The 24,881-nt window shown below is 58.9% G+C and overlaps 3 protein-coding genes across 16 annotated transcripts in view; 2 read left to right on the top strand and 1 right to left on the bottom strand.

Annotated features, from left to right (window-relative positions):
• Positions 1–19,034, top strand: part of OBSL1 (obscurin like cytoskeletal adaptor 1) — a 27,854-nt gene extending 8,820 nt beyond the window's left edge. For 2 of the 10 annotated variants that reach the window (XM_021076302.2, XM_021076298.2), the window contains 14 exons: positions 329–601; positions 3,587–3,859; positions 4,937–5,212; positions 5,291–5,578; positions 5,763–6,038; positions 6,639–6,908; positions 7,062–7,334; positions 8,325–8,591; positions 9,449–9,561; positions 10,112–10,268; positions 10,442–10,603; positions 10,927–11,031; positions 11,339–11,608; positions 12,320–12,467. In XM_021076302.2, the coding sequence (XP_020931961.2) occupies positions 329–601; positions 3,587–3,859; positions 4,937–5,212; positions 5,291–5,578; positions 5,763–6,038; positions 6,639–6,908; positions 7,062–7,334; positions 8,325–8,591; positions 9,449–9,561; positions 10,112–10,268; positions 10,442–10,603; positions 10,927–11,031; positions 11,339–11,608; positions 12,320–12,450 (3,134 nt within the window). In that variant the 3' untranslated portion in view covers positions 12,451–12,467. Of the gene's footprint in view, positions 1–328; positions 602–1,008; positions 1,306–3,586; positions 3,860–4,936; positions 5,213–5,290; positions 5,579–5,762; positions 6,039–6,638; positions 6,909–7,061; positions 7,335–8,324; positions 8,592–9,448; positions 9,562–10,111; positions 10,269–10,441; positions 10,604–10,926; positions 11,032–11,338; positions 11,721–12,319; positions 12,468–18,975 lie in introns of those variants that run through there. The other 8 variants (XM_085000517.1, XM_021076303.2, XM_085000516.1 and 5 more) reach the window with 7 other exon arrangements.
• On the bottom strand, positions 12,614–18,789 carry TMEM198 (transmembrane protein 198). 2 transcript variants are annotated; one of them, XM_021076309.2, is made up of 5 exons: positions 18,443–18,789; positions 17,926–18,129; positions 15,054–15,629; positions 13,875–14,077; positions 12,614–13,500 (listed from the first exon to the last, which is right to left on the bottom strand). In XM_021076309.2, the coding sequence occupies exons 2-5, from the start codon at positions 18,089–18,091 to the stop codon at positions 13,363–13,365; spliced, it is 1,083 nt and encodes a 360-aa protein (XP_020931968.1). In that variant the 5' UTR covers positions 18,092–18,129; positions 18,443–18,789; the 3' UTR covers positions 12,614–13,362. The 2 variants fall into 2 exon arrangements, with proteins under 2 accessions (XP_020931968.1, XP_020931969.1); XM_021076310.2 differs by having other exon boundaries at positions 17,926–18,095.
• Positions 18,993–24,809, top strand: CHPF (chondroitin polymerizing factor). Of its 4 annotated transcripts, none has more exons than XM_003359649.5 (4): positions 18,993–19,597; positions 21,482–22,055; positions 22,573–22,752; positions 23,087–24,809. In XM_003359649.5, exons 1-4 carry the CDS (start codon positions 19,284–19,286, stop codon positions 24,344–24,346), a joined length of 2,328 nt encoding a protein of 775 aa, XP_003359697.2. In that variant the 5' UTR covers positions 18,993–19,283; the 3' UTR covers positions 24,347–24,809. The 4 variants fall into 4 exon arrangements, with proteins under 4 accessions (XP_003359697.2, XP_084856697.1, XP_084856696.1 ...); XM_085000571.1 differs by having other exon boundaries at positions 18,993–20,307; positions 21,282–22,055; XM_085000570.1 differs by having other exon boundaries at positions 18,993–20,331; positions 21,330–22,055.
• The last annotated feature ends 72 nt before the right edge of the window (positions 24,810–24,881 follow it).

Raw genomic sequence — 24,881 nt, 5'->3', positions numbered from 1 at the left:
TGCAGGAGACCCAGTCCATCTGGGCACCCAACCTTCCTCCCCCCAGTCCTGCCCTTCATACTGTCCCTGTCCCAAGCCAGAGAATGTCGTGTTTCTAGAGCTGAGGCTGACACCATGGTCCCCACTGGGCCGCTGTGACCCTGATGTGACTCTGGTCATGCCTCCAGCTATGGGTCCAAGCAGCTGTGAGCCACGGTCCAAGGGAGGCCTCTCTTCTTCAACACGCAGCCCACTTTGCAGGAGTAGGGAACAGGCGTGGATCAGGTGGGGCAGCCGGGCACCTCGGCCCTTGCCCTTGATGCCCGGCCGCGCTGTCCCTGTCCTCCAGACGTCTCCTCGTGGATCGTGTACCCCAGCGGCAAGGTGTACGTGGCAGCCGTGCGCCTGGAGCGCGTGGTGCTGACCTGCGAGCTGTGCCGGCCCTGGGCCGAGGTGCGCTGGACCAAGGATGGTGAAGAGGTGGTGGAGAGTCCGGCGCTGCTCCTACAGAAGGAGGACACCGTCCGCCGCCTGGTGCTGCCCGCCGTCCAGCTGGAGGACTCCGGCGAGTACTTGTGTGAAATCGATGATGAGTCTGCCTCTTTCACCGTCACTGTCACAGGTGTGGACCCACCCCAGCTGCCCAGGGTCACCAGGGGAGCAATTCTGAGCCTTTGGGGGAGCTGGCCGTAGCCCCTAGCCAGGACACTGGGGAGAATGGGGGCGGGACTGCAGGTGCATGGACTGGGGTTTCTGCCAGAAGAGCCCAGGGTCCCTGTGTGAGTAAGCAGCCTCCTCTCCTCGCCCAAGGCCAAGAACAGCTGTGCTCCATGGGTTCATTTGCCAAGCACTTGCCATGTGCCAGGCACTGCATCAGGCGGTGCGGGTCACTGGTGCATAAGGCAGCTGCGGTCCCTGTTGTCAGAGAGCTGCCCGTCTAGCTGGGGAGGCAGCCGTTAACCAGGGGTCGCAAACGGGCCGTCCCTAGGGCCCCATCCAGCGCCCAGATGTGTTTTGTTTGGCCTGCAGAGTCTTACCAAAGTCAGGACAGTTCAAATAACAACCCGGAGTTATGCGTCCTCTTGAAAAAGCCGAAGAGCCGGCGTCTCTGGTCCCGCTTCCCCCCGTGGCGATGAGCAGCTGGCGCTGAGTAGCAGCTGCCCCCATAACAGGGGGCCCACATTCCTCGGTCCCATCCTCCCCGCCGTTCCTTTTTTGCCTCCCCCCAGATCGCTTCAGCCACTGACCTAACCTACCTACCTGGCCGCTGTGGGCATTTGAGTTTGCGACCCCTGCGTTTAACCAATAAACACGCAAATAAATGTACAGCGACACCTCGTGACAAAGTGCTGTGAGGGCTGAGGACTCAAGAGGACAGAGCAGGAAGTCAAGGAGGGCCTTGGGGAAAGTCACCATGCCACCTGCAGGCGTCAGCCCTGGCTCACAGACACACACGCACACCTCTGGCAGAAAAGCCAGGCACGATAGAGGGTCTTAGAGTGGGGATTGCTGAGTGTCCCCATAGGGTGCAGTGGGAGCCCAAGGCTGGGGGCTGCTAAGTGTTTAGTGGACCGGCGGTGTCTTCAGATATTTGGAGTAGGGGCTGAGTTAGCTGAGTGGCGGTCAGGGTTTGGGCTGAAAAGGTGGGGAGAGAATGTCCAAAGTGGGGAGAGCCCAGGATGACTGCGGCAGAACTGGTTCAGTGCCGGAAACTGGGGGCTGCAGCCCAAAGCGCCAGTCCCAGTGTGTATGTGACGGGGTGGGGAGTGTGTGCCTAGGCAGGTCTGGGTCGCACAGGAGAATCCCACTGGCTGCACTGGAGTGACCTCTTGCTGCTAGCACCGTCAGCATGTGGTGGCCCTCTCCCCTGCCTAGCTGGGCTCCTCAGGGCCCCCGACTCCCTGCACCCCAGATAGTGCAGCCTGATGCGCACAAGCTACGACATCAGAGACACCTTTCCACACACATTCTTCCCTATAGTGAGTCCCTTCAGCATCTCCCACCCTAAGCCCTGGCCAGACATAATGGCCACAGCCACACACATGCCAGTCCACACTTGGCCTCCGCACAAAACACCAGACTCTTCACGGGGAAGCTCACACAACACACCACCCTGGCTGTGGACCAGGAGAATCAAGTTGGATGCCAAGCTGAGACCCCACGGCCATGCAGGTACCCCAGCCCCATCACTGCACCCTGTCCTCACGCCACTGCCTCCATCATCTACCCCACCTCTCAGGAAGCCTCACCCTGCAATCTACCGCCCCTACCAGGCCCCAGAGAACCAGCTTGCATCCTCTAGACTCTCAGAACAAGCCCATTTAGGGAGGCAGAGGCAAGGCTGTGGACACGTGCCTCTGTTAACGACCTAGATGGGGAAGCTAGCAGTTCCACAGCCCAGCCACAAGGGGGCGAAATGTTAAAGGAGCCCTAAAGTGTCCTGGAGACTTGATTCTGGAAGACCTCTGAGGTGTGGAAGTGTGGGCATGCCCTGGGCTCAGCTCCAGGATCACCTCCAACATTGACACGGCTCATTTCTGTGGAAGACTGGCCAGTTCAGGGGAGTTGGAGATGAACTCCTAGAATCAGCGGTTAACATCCCTCGGGGAACTCTTAGACAGATGTTGGCAACTCCTATGCTCATTACTGAGTTTCCTGCATGCCTTAGCTTGGAATCCCTACCACTGCTTATAGAGTCTGAGCCTCTTTTACCAGACAGTATTCTCCCTCCTGCCCTTGAGCAGGTATAGCTAGCTGTGACCTTGAGGAATTTACTTAGCCGCTCTGTGGCTCAGGTTCCTCATCCGGGAAATGGGAATAAGACTATGTTGGCGTTTGCCGATGCCCTAGTGGTTAAGGATTCAGTATTGTCGCTGGTGTGGCTCGGGTTCAATCCCTGCCCCAGGAACTTATGCATGCCATGAGCCCCCCACCCGCCCCCTGCAAAAAAACCCACAAAAAATTATACCTACGTCCTAGGATTGCTATGAGGATGTAAGGTGCTACTTACAACTGTTCCTGGAACTATAGGAAGTAGTACGTAAGGGCTGAGGACTCAAGAGGAAAGAGCAGGAGGTCAAGGAGGGCCTTGGGGAAAGTCACCATGCCACCTGCAAGCGTGTTTTGTGCAGAGACCAAGTGTGGACTGGCATGTGTGTGGCTGTGGCTTTCCCTTAGCCACAATTCTGAAATTAAAAGAAAAAAAAAAAAAAAAGCCTCGCAATCAAAAGGCTTTCTGTAAATTTGGTATCAAAAGCCACTTCAGGAAAACCTGAGCTTAATTCTCTGAAACTATTGCCACTTTTCGGTTATCCTGCTTAGGGCAGATATGTCTGTATGTTACGCTGCAGAAGTGTTAGTGTAATTGATTATGGGGGGGTGTCGCCGTGGGGGCTGAGGGAAGCGATATATGATAAATGCACCGTTTCTGGAACCGGGAGCATTCTGGATTGTGTAACAGGGACTTCAGATTGTGGACTATTGTTCCTTGTTATTATTATCCTTATTACTCTTGTGGCTGTGGGCGACAGGGACTCCCTGCTACTGGACGGCTCCAGGGAGGCTGACAGTGAGTTTGTGACAGCCTGTGGTTGCCCCCATTCTGCAGAACCCCCAGTCCGCATCATATACCCCCGGGACGAGGTGACCTTGGTCGCCGTGAGCCTGGAGTGTGTGGTGCTGATGTGTGAGCTGTCTCGGGAGGACGCCCCCGTGCGCTGGTACAAGGATGGGCTGGAGGTAGAGGAGAGCGAGGCCCTGGTGCTGGAGAGTGACGGGCCCCGCCGCCGCCTGGTGCTGCCCGCTGCCCAGCCGGAGGATGGGGGCGAGTTCGTGTGTGACGCCGGAGATGACTCAGCCTTCTTCACTGTCACCGTCACAGGTGGGCAATCTCTGGGACAGACACCCTAGGGAGGTAGAGAAGCAGGAGGCTGAGGAACAGATACCCAACCCTCCCACTTCCTGCACCTTCTCCCCACCAGGCCCCCAAGCTGGTGCGCACAGCCTTCCCTTTGTCCAGTCTTCCCTCCTCCCCCAGGCCCTCCTTCTCAGCCATCAGAGAGCCCTGGCTTGCCCAGAGCAGGGGGGAACAGTGACAGAGGGCTGGTGGAGAGCTCAGCAATCAGGATCATTCGTCCATTCATTTATTTAACAAATACTTGGTGCTCTGCACTGTTCTGGATGCTAAGAGATATAGCAGCGAACCAAGAAGAGAAACCCGTGTTCATGGAGCTTGCAGATAGCAAATAAGTAAAATAGATGGTTTTTCAGGTAGTGATCAGTGCATTGGAGGCAAAGCAGGGAAAGGGGGTAGGAAGTGGGGGCCGGGTAGGGAGGGCTGTGCACTGGGGTCAGATCTGGCTGTGAGTGTGGGTCTGCCTCTTTCTGTCCATGTGAACTTGGGCAAGTCAGTTCCCTATAAAGATGCCTCAGTTCCTCGCATATAAAGAGAAGCCGGGAATTCCGATTGCAGCTCAGTGGGTTAAGAACCCAACTAGTGGTGTTCCCCTTGTGACCTAGCAGTTATCGAATCTGACTAGCATCCATGAGGATGCGGGTTCGATCCCTGGCCTTACTCAGTGGGTTAAGGATCTGGCCTTACTGTGAGCCGTGGTGTAGGTCACAGGCGCAGCTTGGATCTGGCGTTGCTGTGGCTGTGGTGTAGATCTGATTCACCCCCTAGCCTGGGAACTTCTGTATGCCATAGGTGCGGCCCTAAAGGCCAGCAATAAATGAATAAATGAACGAATAAATAAATAAATAAGTGCCAGTGAGAGGGAGTGTCAGGGGTAGCTGAGAAAAGGGCTGCAGTGTGCTTAGCACAAGGCCCGGCCCACAGTTAAGTGCCCATGGATTGAAGGTCCTTCTGTTCCCAAGAGCTGCACTGCAAAGGGAGAGGGCTGAGAACCTAGTGGTGAGGCAGGTGGAGCCCACTCACCCGTCTCGGTCCACCCCCCAGCCCCCCCAGAGAGGATTGTGCATCCAGCAGCTCGCGCCCTGGACCTGCAGTTCGGGGCTCCAGGGCGTGTGGAGCTTCGCTGCGAGGTGGCCCCAGCTGGATCCCAGGTGCGCTGGTACAAGGATGGGCTGGAGGTGGAAGCATCAGACGTCCTGCAGCTGGGTGCTGAGGGGCCCATTCGCACCCTGACCCTGCCCCATGCCGAGCCTGAGGACGCCGGGGAGTATGTGTGTGAGACTCATGATGAAGCTGTCACCTTCAATGTCAGCCTGGCTGGTGGGTGCTCCTGGCCAGCCCAGGGGAGGGGGGAGGCGGGGCGTTACCGAGTCAACACCACCGCCTCTCTCTGTCCAGAGCCCCCTGTCCAGTTCCTTGCCCCAGAGGCAGCCCCCAGCCCGCTCTGTGTGGCCCCCGGGGATCCGGTGGTGCTGAGCTGTGAACTGTCCAGGGCTGGCGCCCTTGTCTTTTGGAGCCACAACGGGAGGCCAGTTCAGGAGGGCGAGGGCCTGGAGCTCCATGCTGAGGGCCCCCGCCGCATCCTCTGCATCCGGGCTGCAGACCCGGTCCATGCGGGCCTCTACACCTGCCAGTCCGGGGCAGCCCCGGGGGCTCCCAGCCTCAGCTTCACTGTCCAAGTGGCTGGTGAGTATAGCCTGGGCAGGAAACCTGAGAATTGCACCCCCAAACCCATGAGTCTCCCCTTCTCCAGCGCACCTTGCCCTCCTTGCCCCACTGCTCTCAGTCCCTTTCCCCATTTTGCTTCCCACTGCCCGCCCCCAGCCCTTGAATCGCTTCCTCACTGTGACCCCCAGCTCTGACCCCACAGAGCCCCCTGTGCGGGTGGTGGCCCCCGAGGCGGCCCAGACCAGGGTTCGCAGCACCCCAGGCGGGGACCTAGAGCTGGCAGTGCACCTCTCCGGGCCGGGGGGCCCTGTGCGCTGGTACAAGGACGGGGAGCGCCTGGCGAGCCAGGGGCGGGTGCAGCTGGAACAGGACGGGGCCAGGCAGGTGCTGCGGGTGCGGGGGGCACGGAGCAGGGACGCTGGGGAGTACCTGTGCGACACGCCCCAGGACAGCCGCATCTTCCTCGTCAGTGTGGAAGGTAACACACCCTTTGGGCCCTGGCCCCCAAAGGACCGCAAGCCTGTACCCTTCTGGGTCCCCTCACCCCCTACCCCACCTCTCTACCTCTGGCTCCACATGCATGCATAGCTTTGGGTGAGAGCTCAGGGCTCCCTTTCCCAGGTACCTGCAAATAGGAGGCAGCCCAGCCCAGTGGTTCAAAGCAGGGCTCTGGAGTCAGAGCTCCCAGGTTCCAATCTGGATTCTGCTTCCCAGTAGCTGTGTGACACTGGCGAGTTGCTTAACCTGTCTGAGCCCCAGCTCCAAAGTGGGGAGAGAGTGCTTGTCCTATAGGGCTGTCGTGACAGTTAAATGAGATAAATTGGGACCATGGTAAACCATCCATTATTATTAGGGGGTCAGAGAGGTGGGTGCCAGGCCAGCATTGAAAGGAGCTGGCTAGGAGTGGCAGGGAGTTGACATCTTGTCTTTTGGGACATCTCATGGCTGACACACAGCAGGTCCTCAGGAAAGTTTTGTTTAATAATTGGAGGATGCAGGCCTGTATCCGGAGGTGGGGATGAGAAGGAGGGAGGGGGGAAGACCCAGCCCGCCTCACCATCTGGCCCTGCCCCCTCAGAACCACCGCCAGTGAAGCTGGTCTCAGAGCTGACACCCCTAACTGTCCACGAGGGTGATGATGCCACATTCCGGTGTGAAGTCTCCCCACCAGATGCCGATGTCACCTGGCTGCGCAATGGGGCTGTTGTCACCCCAGGGCCCCAGCTAGAGATGGCCCAGAATGGGTCAAGCCGCACCTTGACCCTGCGAGGCTGCCAGCTTGAGGACGCAGGGACCGTGACTGCCCGAGCAGGGGGCACAGCCACAAGTGCCCGGCTCCATGTTCGAGGTTTGGTCCTGATGGAGACAAAATCGTCTTGTTTCTGAACCTATTCTCCCAGCCCCAGCCCTAGCAGGGGGACAGATCCCTAAGAGGGAGCAGGGAGGGGGTCAGCTTCCAGGCTCCCCTAAGTTCTATGGCCCCCTCTTCCTTCCTCCCCAGAAACGGAGCTGCTGTTCCTGCGGCGCCTGCAGGATGTGCGGGCGGAGGAAGGCCAGGACGTGTGCCTCCAAGTGGAGACTGGCCGAGTGGGTGCAGCAGGGGCCGTGCGCTGGGTGCGAGGGGGGGTGCCCCTCCCCCCCGACTCCCGCCTGGCCACAACGCAGGATGGCCATGTCCACCGCCTCCTCATCCACGGCGTTGTACCAGCTGACCAGGGCACCTATGGCTGCGAGAGCCACCACGATCGCACCCTGGCCAGGCTCAGCGTCAGGCGTGAGTGCCCCGTCCTCTCCTAACACACACCTGCCCCATGGCACAGCCTCTCCTGGCTGGCCCAGAGCCCCTCAGACCCCCACCCAAGTGCCCCTCACTGCAAGGCAAGTTAGCCCTGGCTGACCCCCAGGAGTGTGACCTGAAGCATCGTGCCCAAAGCAAAACTTTTCTTTTTCTAATGTTTTCTGTTTGCTTTAGAAGTGCATGTGAATTTTGCATTCCATTTCATATGTCCAAGTTGGCTTTGCTATAAACATAAATATTATACTCCAGAAAGACTTGCCGTGTTTATCCCTCAGTTGTCTGCCCGAGGACGCACGGGCCCAACTGGGAAGCAGGGATGGTTGGCAAAGGGCACCCCTACCCCCAAGACAGAGCACACTCTATTAACTGTGTGACCTCAGGCAAATTACTTACCCTCTCTGAGACAGGTCTTGAAAACCATGCTGATCCTTACTTCAAGAGGCTTTGGGAACATTAACTGTGATAATATGAGAAACACTCACCCAGAGCTTCATAAATGGTTTTTGGGGGTGACTTGTATTCTCTGAATGTATTTCACTCATTTAATCACAATAAACCCCATATCTCAATGCTATTAACATTGTGCAGCTGGAGAAACTAAGGCCCAGAGAGGCCAAGCAGTTTGCCAAAGATCACATAGCACACAAACATGTGGCAGAGCTAGGGTCCAGTCCTGATGTGTCTGCCTCCAATTCTGTTCTCCTTCCAGTATCACAGACCCCCCCAAACCTCTCACCCCCCCAAACCACACATCACCCCCTTCCTGTGTCCCCTCTCTTAACTCTCTTAAGCCCCTTTTCCTCACAAGTCAACCGGCTCTGCTCCCTTCTTTCTCGTCCCTGGTTCTGAACTTGGTTCAATTGGGCCTTATGAGACTGGGCCAAGCCAAGGCTTGTGTGGGGCCCCGGGAATCCCTGCCCAGACTTGAAGCATCACCCTCCCTCTTTCCCCATCTCCCCCCACCAGCAAGGCAGCTAAGGGTGCTGCGGCCTCTGGAGGATGTGACCATCACGGAGGGGGGCAGCGCCACCTTCCAGCTGGAGCTATCCCAGGAGGGCGTGACCGGGGAGTGGGCCCGGGGCGGCGTCCGGCTGCAGCAGGGGCCCACGTGCCAAATTCACACAGAGGGCCACGCTCACCACCTGGTACTCAGTGGCCTGGGCCTGGCCGACTCCGGCTGCATCTCCTTCACCGCGGATGCCCTGCGCTGTGCGGCCAGACTCACTGTGAGAGGTGCTGCCTCTGGAACCGCCGCCTGCCTGCTGACTGCTCTGGGTGTGGCTCTCCTGATCGCACTACCTGTGTGGCCCCCACTCACCTTGCCTGTCCCAGTGTGGCCCTCACTGACCTCCCTGTCAGAGTGTGACTCCCCTGGCCTTTTGGCCATGTGTGGCCCCAGGGACTGCCCTGCCCAAGTGTGACTCCACTGACCCTCCCACCCCTGTGGACCACTGACTGTGCCACTGTGAGATGCCCATGCCCGTGTGGTCCCTGTTGTCTGCCTGCCTGACTGTGGCCCCCATGACCGCTCTGAATGTGAGCCCACTGACTGTGCCTGCCTGCTGTGGCCCCTCTGACCGCCCCAAAGATCCACTGACTGTGCCCGAGAGTGACTCCACTAGCAACTCTGCTTCAGTGTCCCCCAGTCATGCTTCCAGCCCTGGTGTGTTCCCCACTGACCACAAAGCTCTCAGGTCCCCCATTGCTCCTCTGAGCCTATGGTATCCCCCGCTGGCCAGGGTCTCCTGCCTATTCTGACTAGTGTGTCCCCACTGATCATGCCTGCCTGTGGGTAACTCCACTGGCATCTCTGCCCCAGTTTCCCCCATGCCTCTCTAGCCCCAGCAGGTCCTCCATTGACCACCTTAATTGTGACCCTCGTCTGGCCATTCTTGCCCCCATTGACCAGTCTGATCCTTCTGTGCCGCCCCCCCCCCACACACACCCCCACCCCCACTGGGTGGTGTCTGCTTTGGACCACTTGTCTCAGCATGCCCCCACTCACTGGTCCCTCCAGTGATCAACTTGTCTAAAAGGTGCCCGCAAATGACCCCTTGCGCCCAAGTGTATCCTCCTTCTCCTTCCCCCAGAGGCCCCAGTGACCATTGTGCAGGGGCCACAGGACCTAGAAGTGACCGAGGGCGACACAGCTACATTCGAGTGCCAGCTTTCCCAGGCCTTGGCTGACATCACCTGGGAGAAGGTCAGATCTCACCTGGGCATCACCTGGGAGAAGGTCAGATGCCTGCCTGGGCATCATAACAGCAATAACAACGCCTCAACAGAATAGCTAATACTCAGTGAGCAATGTGCTTGGCACTGTGCTAATATTTACTTTACATTTAACCTTCTAACCCTTACAGCAGCCTTAGGCAGCAGGTCTTATTATCTCCATATTATCCATAAGGAGACATGCTTACTGGGGTGAAGCACTGCCCAGGGGCCAACATAGAGCCCATATTTGAATCCGGGTTTCCTGATTCCAGAATCCACGCTCAATGGCTGGTATGGTCAGGACAGGATGCTAGGCTGCCCATCCCTCTAGAGCCCCTTCTCAGCCCTAACGTCCCTAAAGGGTGACACTTTCCCAGTGAAACTCCTGGCGCCGCCTGGAAGAGGCAGACAACTCTATCTACCCCATAGCATAAACGTGCCTCGAAACCGCTTGGCATCAACAGGGGGCGCAGCTGCCTACCGGGGCTGCGGCCCCCTGGTGCCCAGCCGAGTTCACCCTTTGCAATTCCGGCCCCTAGGACGGGCGGCCTCTCACTCCCAGCCCTCGGCTCAGGCTCCAGGCCCTTGGCACACGCCGTCTTCTCCAGCTGCGGCGCTGCGGTCCCATGGATGCCGGAACCTACAGCTGCACCGTGGGGATGGCCCGCGCCGGGCCCGTCCACCTGGTGGTGCGCGGTGTGTACGGGGAGCTGCTCGGGCCGGCAACTGCTGTGGGTGCGGGGTCTGCAGATCTGACTTGCCAGGGGGACCAGCTTTGGTGCTTCTAGGGAAGGGGCGGGGCGTGGGCGTGGTAGGGTTCCGCCCCCTCTCTCCACCCCGCCCGCCTCACGCCCCCTGCTCCGCCCCAGAGCGCAAGGTGTCTGTGCTCTCGGAACTCCGGTCGGTGCACGCTCGAGAAGGCGACGGAGCCACATTCGAGTGCACCTTGTCGGAGGTCGAGACCACCGGGAACTGGGAGCTTGGAGGCCGCCCGCTGAGACCCGGAGGGCGCATCCGCATCCGACAAGAAGGTCTGGCCGACTTTCTACCCACTCTGGCCCCTCGCTGCGCCGCCCCCAGCTCAGACAGACCCCGCCCTACTAGAATAAGTCCCACCTCCAGCTCGAATGGGCCCGCCCCACGACCCAAGGAGCGGTCTCTCGGTCTTTTCCTAGACCCCTGCTCTGGGCCCTCGTCCCAGACCGCCTCTTCCCCATTGGCATCCCAATTCCGCCCAGCCCCGCTCTCATTTACCGCGTCCGAACCGACCCGGGGACCTACTCTGGCCCCACCCTCATCCCCGAACTCCCACCAGAGGCGGCTCTGGCCTCGCTAGCGCCCTCCTCACCCCCAGGAAAGAAACACTTTCTGGTGCTGAGCGAGCTGTGCGCGGAGGACTCTGGTGAGGTCCGCTTCCAGGCGGGACCCGCCCAGTCTGTGGCTCAGCTGGAGGTGGAGGGTAAGCAACTGGGGCGGGGACGGCCTGGAGTGGGCACCATTTCCACCTGGGACTGGCAGGCTGGCGGCTGATCCTAGGAACCCTGCCTCTGGCCACCCCTTCCTCGAGGGGCTCTCCTGGGGCGGGTCATAGAGGGCAGTGCGTTTCCTGGGGAGGAGGAGATTTTGGGTAGAGGGGAGAGAGAAACGGGCTGGTGGCATAGAGATCTAAGACCGGGAGTGGAGGTCGCAGCGGAAGAAAGATGCGTCTCTCCTCTTAGGGACCCTGCGTGTCCCTAGTAACTGGAGCCCTTGTCCTCCACCCCCAGCACTGCCTCTCCAGATGTGCCGCCGCCCCCCTCGCGAGAAGTCGGTTCTGGTCGGCCGTCGGGCGGTGCTGGAGGTGACCGTGTCCCGCTCGGGGGGCCAAGTGTGCTGGTTGCGGGAGGGGGTCGAGCTGTGCCCGGGAGACAAGTATGAGCTGCGCAGCCATGGCGCCACCCACAGCCTGGTCATCCATGACGTGCGACCTGAGGACCAGGGCACCTACTGCTGCCAGGCCGGCGCAGACAGTGCCTACACACAGCTGCTGGTGGAGGGTGAGTAAAGCCGATGGCGCAGAGGTCAGAGAGGCAGGCGGCTGGCCAGGGGGTGTCCTAGGAGCTGGTGGGCTGAGACACACCTCCTGCAGGTTTTCCACAACTTGAGATGGCAAGTTGGCTCTGAGATGTGTTGGAGGTGGGGGGTGGGGAGGTGGGGGATCACAGCCAGGGCGGAGGAGAGACAGCCTGTGTTCTCCACAGGAACCACTTGGTTCCTGCAGCTGTTCCCACCTTTCTACGCCCCTTCCTGTCTGAGTTCCCCTCACTCCCTTTTGTCTCTAGACCACGTTTGGCTCTCCTGAATGCCCCATTTGTACCCAAGTTCCTCTCCTTCCCACCTACCAGCCCCTGGTCTGTGCCCCTGACCTGCCCCTCATGCTCTCCTGCTTTCTGCTTAGCTGGCTTCTTCCTGTCTCAGTGAGGCTCCACATCAGCCTGGGCAGAGGGCTTCTGAGCTGGGCCCAATTTTTTCCCCTCCCGCAAAGGAGATGCCCCACCTTCCACCTGAATTTCTGCATCCCCTTCAGATGCCTGTCTTGGCCCACCTCTACCTGTACCACAGCCACTTTCCTGCCCCCACAGACAGCCTTGACAGAGGCCTAGAAAGAGTAGGGCAGAGGGTGAGGACTCAGCTCTTCTCTGTGGGTGCCCAGGCTCTGCCAGGGGAGAAGAAGGTGGTACCCACTCTCTCCCTAGCCCCACTCGCAGTCATTCCTCTGCAGGTAGCTAGGAGGACCGAACCCGGCCAGGCGGGTGCCCTTGGACAGCGTGGAAGGCGCATGCCCTTACCCTGGGAAGGGGTGGGAGGGAGGGGAACCGGAAGTATTGGGAGACAATAAAAGTGGTACGGCCCCTTTCCTGGCTCTCTGTGTGATGTTGGAGGACAGAGTTTGCCTAGAGCCCCTGAGTAGTGAGTGACACAGGGGACCAAAGGCTGTAGCACTTTCATCTTGGCCCGTGGAAGTGCCAGCCACCAAAGACCACCACTCCTGGCAGAAGCCACACAGTTTGGCACATTTATAAAAGATGTAAAACAGGGTGGGGGAGGGGGAGACAGAAGCATGTCCAGGGCGGCATGACAGACACCAGACATGTGCCGTGCGTTTAAGCCCCCTCCCCCTGACCCCCCCTCCCTAACCCAGACCGGAGCAGCACCCCCCACCCCCATCCCCTGCCACTGCCCTCAGGCTGGTGGCTTGCAGAGGACAGGGGACCAGGGTGAGGGCTGCTGCAGTTAGCCCCATGGACAAGGACAAGAAGCCTTAGATGAGTCTGGCTGAGAGGTGGAGGCGATGGGGAGGAAGGCAGGCCTCCTCCACTTAGACATGCAGGAGAGTGGCCGTGGGACCCCAGCAGTGGGAGAGGAGGTGGGGCCACCCTTGGAGAAGCCCTCCCAATCAGAAGTCTAAGGCAAGGGTCCTAATGCCCCTCCGAGCCCACCTCCCCCCCACACACACACAAACACACATACACATACAGGCAACACACTCACAACCCTGAGCACACCCCGGTGGGGCTCACACTGGAGTCCCTCAGGAGCCCCTCGGGAGCTTGGAGGGGGCTCATTCCTTCGGCCAGGCCGAGCCTGAGATAGGTCCTCCCTCCTGGCAGCCAGGCTGTCCCTCTCCAGAGTGGGGAAAAGGACAGCCAAAGCCACGGGGCCAGGTGGGCTGAGTTGTGGCCCAGCAGGCCTCTCCAAGCTGGCAGAGCTGGTGACCGATGAGCCTAGGTGGGCAGGAGCAGCCAGATTGCTATACCCGCACGGGGGGCCCTGAGCAGGTCGTCAGTGGCCCCCGGGATCCATACTCATAGTCCGCATCTGTGGGCGAGGCCATGAAAGAGCTCAGTGAGCTCCCCGTCTGCCGGTCCCGGAAGCTCTGGATGTAGCTCTGGGGGTTGGGGGGGGGGGTAAGTGGAGGAAACACAGGTGTGAGAGTGTCACACAGACCCTGCCCCGACAGCCACCCAGGCAGACCTCCTCACCCTGCACTGTCACAAGCCTGAGCCACATCCCAGTCTGCTGTCGGCCTAGGACCTCACCACACCCAGAGTCCACAGCCCTGAGAGGCTACCGCATAGCACACCTCATTACACTGCACACTCAGGACACCCCTCTCCCCCACCCATCAGGCTCCCGGTGTGGGGATTATCACGGGGGACAAGCAAGCACCAGGCCTCTGGACAGCAGCCAGCGCCCTGGGGAAGGCCCTGGGCTGCTAGGGCAGTCTCCCTAATTTGGACTGGGGGCGCTCAGGGGGCTCACCGGGGAGAGGATGTCTCCATTGAAGCGTTTGATGGGCACTGGCCTGCGCCGATAGGCAGGGTCGGGCGGTCCAGGCCTTGGAGGAGCCCGGGAGCCTCTGGGGGGGGCCCTCGGGGGTCTCTTCTTGCGCCGCTTCTCCTTGCGCTCTTCCTGCTGCCGAATCCGCATCAGCTGCACGCGTCGGCGCTGCCGGCTGATGACCACTGTGAAGGGGTGGGCAGAGAAGTGGCTCAGTGCCTCCTCTTGCCCCAGGCCTCCCTGCCCCTTACAACTTGGGGGCTCTAGGCTCCCAGATTCCCCTTGTCTGAAACCTCCCTCCTTTACTTTCCTGGTCTCCCACCTCCCAGATGGGACCTCCTGCAGGTCTTTTCTTCCAAAGGTCTTTATGGAAGATTCCTAGACTATAGGTTCCTGCTTCCTGGCTGCTGCCTCTCCCCCAACCCAGAGCCATGGACGACTCACCTAAACCCGCCATCACCATTTCTCACCACCTCCTCACTGGTCCCCCTCTATGCTTGCCTTTCCCGATGCTTTCAACACTCAGCAGCCAGAATGAGCATCCCAAATGCTAAATTAGATTTATCCTCCCTGCTTTAAAACCTCCAATGGTATCTCACCGCCCGTCTAATGAAATCCAGAAACTTCATGTCGGCCCACGAAGCCCACACAATTGGCATCCCTCATCCACCACTCCAGCCCCACTTCCCCAACAGGCCAGGCTCAGTCCTTCCGGCCCTCGTCCTTGCTCCTCTAGCTCTGTGCATGGCTGGCCCCTTATCGTTAGGGTCTCTGCTTAAACATCACCTCTTCCAAGTGACCTTCCCAGGCCACGCTGACTATATTTCACATTACCCTGCTTATGTCTTGCATATCATTCCACACAATGGGAATTACCTTGTTAGTGTGAATGTCTATTGTCTGTCTCCCCTTCCCTGAATGTAACTCCATGAGGGCAGGAGCCTTTTCTGTTTTCTGCCTGCTCCATCCATTGCTGTGGGATGAACGGTGGCGCCAAGGTCCTATCTTCCCTGACCCTGAGCCAGCCCACTCTCTAATCCAGCTGAGCCCTTCTACTGCTGGTGTGTACAGCTCCTCCCCCTGCTCCCCAATCTCTTTGCACCCCGACCCAGCCCTGGCCACCCATTTCTCTCATGCCCACCCTGGCCTGTGCCTTCTCACCTTCTGTGTGGGAGTCCCCCTCGGCCGTTACCCGCCATTGCACCAGAACGCCCATCAGGCTGAGCAGGGGCCAAAGTGCCAGCAGGGCCCAGCTCCGCCAGCAGAGGGGAGGCACGGGGGCAGCCCGGAGACGCTCCACTGCGTAGCGCCCCAGCAGCAACAACTCGGCAAAATAGTCTGCGGCGGTGGCGATGAGCGCAGCACCAGTCACGGCAGTGGCCAGGGTGGTGAGTGGGCGGGGCCAGCGCAGGGTGAGCAGGGCGCAGAGCAGGCCGCCCCCCAGCAGCAGCCCCAGGGGACCCCAAACAGAGCCGGGCTGGTAGTAGGGTGCGGAGCCCAGCAGGGCAGCAGCGGCGAGCAGCAGGCCGAGCAGCAGCCCCACCAGGAAGAGGCCCACGCTGCGCACCAGCATGGCCACCAGCCCGCAGAGCAGCCCGATGCCCAGCGCGATGCCTGCACTCGCCCCAGCACTCAGCTGTGTCTCCAGCACCCGCTCTCGGTAACACAGCAGGAAGATGACCACTGAGCCAAACAGCAACCCGGTGAGGAAGAGTACTGCCTTGAAGCAGCGGTAACCTGGAGGGGAACAGGGGCTCGTGAGAGGCCAAACAAGGCCAGCAGGCTGCAGGCAGGAGGTCAGAGGGGTCAGGGACGTGGAATCACAGGGGAACCAGAGGCAGGAGACTAAGATCAGAGAACTGGGGTCACTGAGGTCCTGAGGGAAGCAATGAAGGAACCCCTGGGGTCAAGGAAGATCAGAAAGATAGGTCATTGGGAGTCACTGGGAAAACGGAGACACAGTCATTGTCGGTTTTTTTAAGGGCCACTCAGAGATAAATCATTGGAGTCAAGAGTGAATCAGTGATAGGGTTGTCGGGGTCTTTGGGATCATAGGGATCAGAGAGAGGGGTCACTGGGGTCACAAGTGGATGGGCAATGGAGTCATTGGGGTCTTTGGGGAGGGGTTGTTCAGAGAGGTGTATTTGGAAGTTGGAAAGAACTTGAGAGGTGAGATCACACAGGTCGGAAAGATGAGGTCTTTGAGGGGTCACAGGGCTTCAGAGATATGACTTCAATAGAAGGTTACAAAGGGAACAGAGAAACGGGTCCACAAGATGAGGTCCTTTCAGGTCAAGGGGATTGACAGATATGGAATCATTGAGAGTATTAAAGGGTGTCTGAGAGAGGTAATATTGAAGCCAGAGGAATGGAATCATTGAGATCATGTGGGGAGCAATCTGATGATAGGGTCATAGGGGCTATCCCCCCTATGTTAGGAATAATAGAGGGATGGAAGGTAATGAGATAGCTGGGGTGATTAGGGGTCTTTAGGACATACAAGGGGCCACAGGGAGTCAAAGAGGATTGTTGAGGAAATAGTGGTTGTGGAGTTTCAGAAAAATGGAGGTTATAGGGCCATTAGGCCCATTAAGGGTACCTGGAAGTGTGAGGGACTTGTAGAGCTTGAACAGCTGGGAAGATGGAAGTCAGAGATGGGGGGGTAAGGGGTCAGGGAAAGCCAAAGAGAAAAGTCTTAAAGAGGAGAGTTAGTTCTGGCAATGAGGGGAAGCATTAGAGTCTGGGAGGTTCGGGGGCCGGAAAGAGTAGGGCATGCACGAGGGCTCAGAGAATCCAAGAGTGGGAGAGTGGGAGCCTCCAAGAGCGTAAGGTGGCAAGGAAGCCAGGAGAGGGAATGTCAAGCTGCACTGAGCAACTGTAGAGGGAGCGGGTATGAATAGTGGAGGGGGTGAGGTGACACAGACTCCTTGGAGATCTACAATGTGTCCTGAACCCTTAGAGGGGCTCTTCCTCCTGCCCACTCTTCAGTTGTTCAGACCAGAGGTTGGGGGTGGAAGAGGAGGGACCATCTGGCTCCTATCCCTGCCTACTACGCAGCCATTCTAGGGGGAGGCATAAAGTCTGCACAGCACAAGTCCCCCCCACATATCCCACCCCATCTCTACCCAACCTGGAACTCAGAACTTCAAGCTTCCTTTGCACTTCATCCAGCCACCTATAATGCTCTACCTGGAGGCTTTCCTTGGATGCCCAGTCCAAAAGACCAACTCTACTCTCTGAATTTCTACATCTTCTTGCTGGGGAGTCACTGGGCATTTAGTCCACTAGACCATTTGGCATTTTTGTGCAATTTAGGAAAAACTGAGTTCCTCTAGGCAAAGCAGACTTGTGCCAAGGTCTAGAGTTCTGTAAGTGGAGCATGGGCTAGATTTCAGCCCCTACTTGCCTATCCAGCTGAACTCCCTTGTGCAGTATCCATCCTGGACAACTATTTGCAGCAGCCCTGATTACTGGAACCTGCTTTGGACACACATTTCCATGTGTATGACTAATATTTAGCTCCTCTCTAATAGGTATCACAGGCATAAATGGCTCAGAAGACTTTCCCCCATCAGACAATATGCTCGGTGATAAGAGACCATGTTTACTTACCCTGCTAAATGTTTTCAGTGCCTACCTAGCATAGTAACCCAAACATATCTTCATCACAAGAGCTATTATGTATTCAGTGCTTACTAATTCTTGCAACAACCCTGTGTGAGACAAGTATCATTCTTCCCACTGTTCAGATGAGAAAACTGGACCTTAGCAGTTAATGAGCCCAAGGCATCACAATTAGTAAGGTGCAGAGCCAGGTTCAAATTCAAGCATGCCTAACTCAAAAACCTGTGTTCTCTAGGATCTAGAGTCTAAGTTATCTACAAACATTTGTGGGATGGAAAAAGAGAGAGAGAGAAAAGAAAGATAATTATTATGGTGGTGGTAAAGTTCTAAAGAAGGCTGAGGGTGCCTCAGAAAAATAACTTAGGGAAACAGTGGGGAAGCCCCAGTGAGGGATGAGATGAGGTCTCACCGAAGAAGCAGTAGACGACTCCAAACAGACAGCACATGATGCAGACGAGGGCCGGCAGTGCCTGGTACCTGCGTTCCAGGGGCTGTTCACAGGGTGCACCCCAGAAGGCATCATCTGGCTCGGGGGGCAGCAGCTGGAACCGCAGTGTCGCCGCAGTGCCTGGCATAGTGCTGGGAACAGAGGGAGTCACCCTCCCAGGTCAGCCTGACAGAGAGGAAGTTGGGGTCAAAGAGGAGTCCTGGGTCTCTACCACGATGGAGTGAGAATGGGAGTGGGAGAACTAGGCAAGGACACAGTGGACAAAGGAGTGGTGCTCACATCACACAGCTCTGGAAGCATCCCTGAAGTAAGGGGCAAAAGACAAAGGGAAACAAAAGTGCCCGGCTAGAGGGAGCTGGGATGAAGTTAAAAGGGTAACTGGGTTGTGGGGAGATGAGGTCAGTGTGCTGCCAGTGAGAAGCAGGCGGCTAGAAGACTGGTCTGTGGGCGGCTAAATCTGGGATTGTCCAAGATCTACCTGGGCCGGAGGCGACCTGAGCTTCAGAGCGAAAGAGGCTGTGCAGAAGCCGGCGTGTCCGGGGTTGCAGAGTGCCAGGGGCTCCAGCCGACTTGGGTCCGGTAAAAGTCCGCCGTGAGGGGAAGGGGGCCGCTGGGCCGGAGGGACCGGTCCCTGCGCGGCAGCGTCGCCGCTCCGCCTCCAAAACCGGCTAGCACTCCAGGTCCGCGGCGTTCGGGGACTCGGGCTGGGCCTGGGAAAGGGAAAGGAGCGGGAGCAGGGGCTTGGGCTGCCCCAGAGCCGCGGCCCCATGCCCTGAGCCCGCCCGCGGCCTTTGGTGCTGATGGACAGCTCCGGCCTCTGCTCCTGACGTCACTCAGGGCGCACCATCCAGGCAGGGGCGGGCTGCTTCTGACGTCACCCGAGACGCACCAACCACGCCGAGAGGAGGTTAGGCGACTCCGCCCCCGGCGTCTGCCTCTCCCGCACTGAGGAGGGGGCACTTCCGGGGGTCCTTCCCCTTTAACCTCCCCCTTTTCCTCCCTCTCCGGTAGCTGGAGCCCGAGACCACACCCCGGGGGCGGGGCCCTCCCAGTGACACGTCGGACAGCGACGGCCCCCGCTAAGGCTCCCGAGCCCAGCGCCGGGACGGTGAGCGGTACCGAGCTGCGGCTGGAAGGGGATCAGAACGCAGCGCTGGGGATTCGACTGGCACCGCGGGCTCTGCTCGGCGCGGAGTGGGGGGGCCCGCCTGCTTGCCCTGGGCCCTCTGGATCCGCCCCCTCCCCAGTCCCGCCCCCTCGGAGCCTCCTCTAGCTGCTCTGGGGCTGCTCCGAGGCCCGGGGCCCGCGGTCCTGGCGCCATGCGGGCATCGCTGCTGTTGTCGGTGCTGCGGCCCGCAGGGCCAGTGGCCGTGGGCATCTCCCTGGGCTTCACTCTGAGCCTGCTCAGCGTCACCTGGGTGGAGGAGCCGTGCGGCCCAGGCCCGCCCCAACCCGGAGATTCTGAGCTGCCGCCGCGCGGCAACACAAACGCGGCACGCCGGCCCAACTCGGTGCAACCTGGAGCAGAGCGCGAGAAGCCCGGGGCCGGCGCAGGAGCCGTGGAGAACTGGGAGCCGCGCGTATTGCCCTATCACCCCGCACAGCCTGGCCAGGCCGCCAAAAAGGCCGTCAGGTAGGGATCAGACTCGCCAGCCCCACCCCCTGTGAACCGGCCTGGACAGGCGCGCCGTGGAGGCCGACAGGGGCTGGGTCAGGCTCCGGAAGGAAGGGGCTGGCTAGCCAGGAAGTCTTTGGGCCCTGATAATTTCCGATAGCCCTGCTTCTCGGGGAGGTGTGGAGCCCATCTGAGGCCTCCCTGGGCCTCATCCAGGCCTGGGCAGAACTTGCCCACCTCTGTCCTAAACCTGCTTGACACCACGGGCCCCCAGAGATCCTCAGTTCCCTGGCTCGGTGATGGGTGTAGACTGGTATAAAGAGAGGGAAAGAGAAAAGAGAGAACTAGGATTTACCTCTCTTATTCCTGTGTGGAGACCTGGATGGGGAGGTATTGAGGTTCCTGGGGGAAGGGTGATATACCCATCCCATTAATGCCTCTGCCTGTGAGTTGAACTAATTTCTCCTAAGTAACACTGAGTTCAATTTCCAGTTCTGCAACTTACCTTCTGTGTTGTGGAAGGTAAGATCCTGGAACCCCTGAGCTCCCCAAACACATTCACTACATGTCTATGCTATTCATTTCTTTACATCATTTGTGTGACATATTTGTGGTATAATGCCATATATTTAGAAATAAGTATATCCATCGACTTCCCGTTGTGGTGCAGCAGAAACGAATCTAACTGGTATCCGTGAGGATGCGGGTTCGATCTCTGGCCTTGCTCAGTGGGTTGGGAATCCAGCATTGCTGTGAGCTGTGGTATAGGTCTCAGACGAGGCTCTGATCCCACGTGGCTGTGCTGTGGCTGTGGCATAGGCCGGCAGCTGTAGCTCCAATTGGATCCCTAGCCTGGGAACTTCAATATGCTGCAGATGTGCCCCTAAAAAGCAAAGAGAAAGAGAGAGAGAGAGACAGGGAGAGAGAAAGAAAGAATAGAATATACATGATGATGTGTGGAATACCTATATGCCAAGCATTTGGCTTAGTGCTTTAAAGAAACAATCAGCCCTGTTTACAGATGAGGCTAGCTAAGGCTCAGATGGGTTTAGTAACTTGCTCAAGGACCAAACTATTAAGTAATGAAACAGGGAATCAGACGCACAGTGTATCTCTCATCTCTGCCTGGATAGTGCCATCTCCCAAAAGCAGTGTGTAGGTAAGACCAGTATTTCACTTAAATCCTCATGTCCCCGGGGAGAGAGCTGTTATTCTTATCCTCTGATAGGTGAGGGAAACAGACCCAGAGAGGATGTGACCTTCCAGAGCCTATGTATGCTGCCTTTTGCCAGCCCTGTTAACTTTTTTGTTTTGGGTTTTTTTTGTTTTTGTTTTTGTTTTTTTGCTTTTTGAGGCCGCACCCACGGCATATTGAAGTTCACAGGCTAGGGGTTGAATCAGAGCTGTAGCCACCAGCCTACACCACAGCCACATCAGATCGAAGCCGACTCTGCAAACTACACCAAAGGTCATGGCAACGCCTGATCCTTAACCCACTGAGCAAGGTCAGGGATCGAACCTGCGTCCTCATGAATGCTAGTCGGATTCGTTTCCACTGCGCCACGATGGGAACTCCCTTGTTAACTTTTTATGTCTTTTTTTTTTTTTTTTTTTTTTTGCTATTTCTTGGGCCGCTCCTGCAGTATATGGAGGTTCCCAGGCTAGGGGTCGAATCGGAGCTGTAGCCACCGGCCTATGCCAGAGCCACAGCAACACAGGATCCAAGCCGCGTCTGCAACCTACACCACAGCTCACGGCAACGCCGGATCGTTAACCCACTGAGCAAGGGCAGGGACCGAACCCGCAACCTCATGGTTCCTAGTCGGATTCGTTAACCACTGCGCCACGATGGGAACTTCCCTGTTAACTTTTTAATAACCTGGTGCCTCTTCTCCTTCCCAGGACCCGCTACATCAGCACGGAGCTGGGCATCAGGCAGAGGCTGCTCGTGGCAGTGCTGACCTCACAGGCCACATTGCCCACACTGGGCGTGGCGGTGAACCGCACGCTAGGGCACCGGTTAGAGCGCGTGGTGTTCCTGACAGGCTCGCGGGGCCGCCGGGCACCACCGGGCATGGCCGTGGTGACGCTGGGCGAGGAGCGGCCCATTGGGCACCTGCACCTGGCACTGCGCCACCTGCTGGAGCAACACGGCGACGACTTTGACTGGTTCTTCCTCGTGCCCGATGCCACCTACACAGAGGCGCACGGACTGGCGCGCCTAGCTGGCCACCTCAGCCTGGCAGCCGCTGCCCATCTCTATCTGGGCCGGCCCCAGGACTTCATCAGTGGCGAGCCCGCCCCAGGCCGCTATTGCCACGGTGGCTTTGGGGTGCTGCTGTCGCGCACACTGCTGCAGCAGCTGCGCCCCCACCTGGAAGCCTGTCGCAACGACATTGTCAGTGCGCGCCCGGATGAGTGGCTGGGCCGTTGCATCCTCGATGCCACCGGGGTGGGCTGCACTGGCGACCACGAGGTAGGAAGATAAACCACCCCAGCGGTGCCTCCTGTCTAGGCGAGTGTACTTCGCCCTGAGAGGCAAAGAGGTGGTTGGAGCTATAGGCCTGGGTTTCCACGCCAGTTCTGTCATTTTTGTACCCCTGTGACCTTGGGTAAACTACTGAGTCTCCTGTGCCTCAGTATCCTTATTACCAATGGGAGTAATTATTTCTCAGGGTTGTTACAAGGATTAGAAAAAATAAGGGAGCTTTGTACATAGGTGTAGGTGTTGTAGGTGTTTAGGGTTGGCTGCTGTTAATCTTATTTGAGTCCCTGGACTGCTCTAAGATAGATGCGTGCCCATTTCACAGATGAGCTAGCAGAGGCTTACCCACGGTCACACTAGCTCACAACTGGTCAAGATAGACTTAAGCCCACAGGCGTCTGCCGCCAAGTCCACAACAGGTCATAGGATGGGGAGATGAGACACACACTGGGGGAGTGGCGACTGTCCCCCTCCATTTCCCGTTATGGACCCCTTCCCTTCTCCCCAGGGGGTACACTACAGCTACCTGGAGCTGAGCCCTGGGGAGCCTGTTCAAGAAGGTGACCCTCGATTCCGCAGTGCCCTGACGGCCCACCCTGTACGTGACCCTGTGCACATGTACCAGCTGCACAAGGCTTTTGCCCGAGCTGAGCTGGAACGCACATACCAGGAGATCCAGGAATTACAGGTATGGTCTGGGCCGGAGGACGAGGGCAGGGGTGGGGTGGTCCTGAGAGGTCTCAGAAATCCTAGGGAAATGAAACCTTAGCAGTGGAATCACAGAACGAACTTGCTTCCCAGTGCCCGTTTCTGCCTTTTCTGAGGAGCCTCTCCATCAAGCCCTCACTTAAGTCTTAGGTGGCCTCTATTTGGGGAAAGGACAGGTTGGGGCCCTTGGTGGGCAGAGGTGGGCAAAGGCCTGGGGACCCATCCTGAGTGGCAGCTGCTGCCTGCCCAACCCCCCAGCTGCATACTGGCCCCTGTGGTCTATGCCTCGCTCATGGCCTGTTTCTGCCACCCAGTGGGAGGTGCAGAACACCAGCCGCCTTGCAGCCGATGGGGAACGGGCAGCCGCCTGGCCCGTGGGCATCCCGGCGCCATCCCGCCCGGCCTCCCGCTTTGAAGTGCTACGCTGGGACTATTTCACAGAGCAGCACGCTTTCTCCTGTGCTGATGGCTCACCCCGCTGCCCGCTGCGTGGGGCTGACCAGGCCGATGTGGCTGACGTTCTGGGGGCAGCCCTGGAGGAGCTCAACCGCCGATACCACCCTGCCCTACGCCTTCAGAAGCAGCAGCTGGTGAATGGCTACCGACGCTTCGATCCTGCCCGGGGTATGGAGTACACGCTGGACTTGCAGCTGGAGGCCTTGACCCCCCAGGGCGGCCGCCGGCCCCTCACCCGCCGGGTGCAGCTGCTACGGCCACTGAGTCGCGTGGAGATCTTGCCCGTGCCCTATGTCACCGAGGCCTCACGTCTCACTGTGTTGCTGCCACTGGCTGCGGCCGAGCGTGACCTGGCCCCTGGCTTCCTGGAGGCCTTCGCCACAGCTGCACTGGAGCCTGGAGATGCTGCGGCAGCCCTGACTCTGCTGCTACTATATGAGCCACGACAGGCCCAGCGGGCGGCCCATGCAGATGTCTTTGCCCCTGTCAAGGCCCACGTGGCAGAGCTGGAGCGGCGTTTCCCCGGTGCCCGGGTGCCCTGGCTCAGCGTGCAGACGGCCGCACCTTCACCACTGCGCCTCATGGATCTGCTCTCCAAGAAGCACCCGCTGGACACGCTGTTCCTGCTGGCGGGGCCAGACACTGTGCTCACGCCCGACTTCCTGAACCGCTGCCGCATGCACGCCATCTCTGGCTGGCAGGCCTTCTTTCCCATGCACTTCCAGGCCTTCCACCCGGCCGTGGCCCCACCCCAGGGCCCCGGACCCCCGGAGCTGGGCCGAGACACAGGCCGCTTTGATCGCCAGGCGGCCACCGAGGCCTGCTTCTACAATTCCGACTACGTGGCGGCCCGAGCACGGCTGGCGGCGGCCTCGGAGCAGGAGGAGGAGCTGCTGGAGAGCCTGGATGTGTATGAGCTGTTCCTGCGCTTCTCCAGCCTGCACGTCCTGCGGGCGGTGGAGCCGGCGCTGCTGCAGCGCTATCGGGCCCAGACGTGCAGCGCGCGGCTCAGCGAGGACCTGTACCATCGCTGCCGCCAGAGCGCGCTCGAGAGCCTCGGCTCCCGCACCCAGCTGGCCATGCTGCTCTTCGAGCAGGAGCAGGGCAACAGCACCTGACCCCGGAACCCTGGCAAGGCGGCGCTCCGCCCCGCTCCTCCCCCAACGACCCGGAGCCACCTGCCAGCCTCACTGGGCAGGGCTGGCCTCAGCCTCAGACCCCAGGGCAGCCCACTGGCGCCGCCCCTCTCTGGCCTGGGTGGGTGGGGGGGCGGGGCCTTGGGCTCAGGACAAGCCCTGGAGGAGGTGCCCCTGGAGCCACCCCTTTCTGCCCTAAACCCGGTCTCCCTGCCCCCTTGACGCTGCTGATTCAGGCTGTGGCCTCTGAGTATTTATGCAGTGCAGTCTGCCTGACGCCAGCCGCGCCTCCCAGGGTCCCTCCCAGGGTCACCCCAGGAGCTGGGCTGTAGATGAGTTGTTGGGAAAGGGGGGGAGCTGAGAGAGGAAAGTGGGCATCTCCCAACTTCTCCCCTCTGCACTCCTGATGAAGCTCCCTGCCCTTAATAAACTGGCTGAGTGTGGACTAGTGCTTGAGTTTTTGAAAGGGAGGCATGAGGGCAGGGAGGGCTTTGATGATGGAGGCTCCCTTGTCCTG

The sequence above is a fragment of the Sus scrofa genome, chromosome 15 (genome assembly GCF_054392235.1).
Source record: "Sus scrofa isolate SSC_HxYL_T2T_F1_AM1 chromosome 15, Sscrofa_HxYL_maternal_Yorkshire_Landrace_v2.0, whole genome shotgun sequence".
Lineage (NCBI taxonomy): Eukaryota > Metazoa > Chordata > Mammalia > Artiodactyla > Suidae > Sus > Sus scrofa.
This window is presented reverse-complemented; position numbering and strand designations above follow the sequence as displayed.

Coding starts and splice junctions, on each gene's coding strand:
- TMEM198 (XM_021076309.2), bottom strand. CDS start 18,091: ATGCCAGGCACTGCGGCGACACTGCGGTTCCAGCTGCTGCCCCCCGAG. Junction 15,630..17,925: donor AGTCGTCTACTGCTTCTTCG/GTGAGACCTCAT, acceptor GTTCCCCTCCAG/GTTACCGCTGCTTCAAGGCA. Junction 13,501..13,874: donor ATGGAGACATCCTCTCCCCG/GTGAGCCCCCTG, acceptor CCCAACCCCCAG/AGCTACATCCAGAGCTTCCG.
- CHPF (XM_003359649.5), top strand. CDS start 19,284: ATGCGGGCATCGCTGCTGTTGTCGGTGCTGCGGCCCGCAGGGCCAGTG. Junction 19,598..21,481: donor GCCGCCAAAAAGGCCGTCAG/GTAGGGATCAGA, acceptor TCTCCTTCCCAG/GACCCGCTACATCAGCACGG. Junction 22,056..22,572: donor GCTGCACTGGCGACCACGAG/GTAGGAAGATAA, acceptor CCTTCTCCCCAG/GGGGTACACTACAGCTACCT.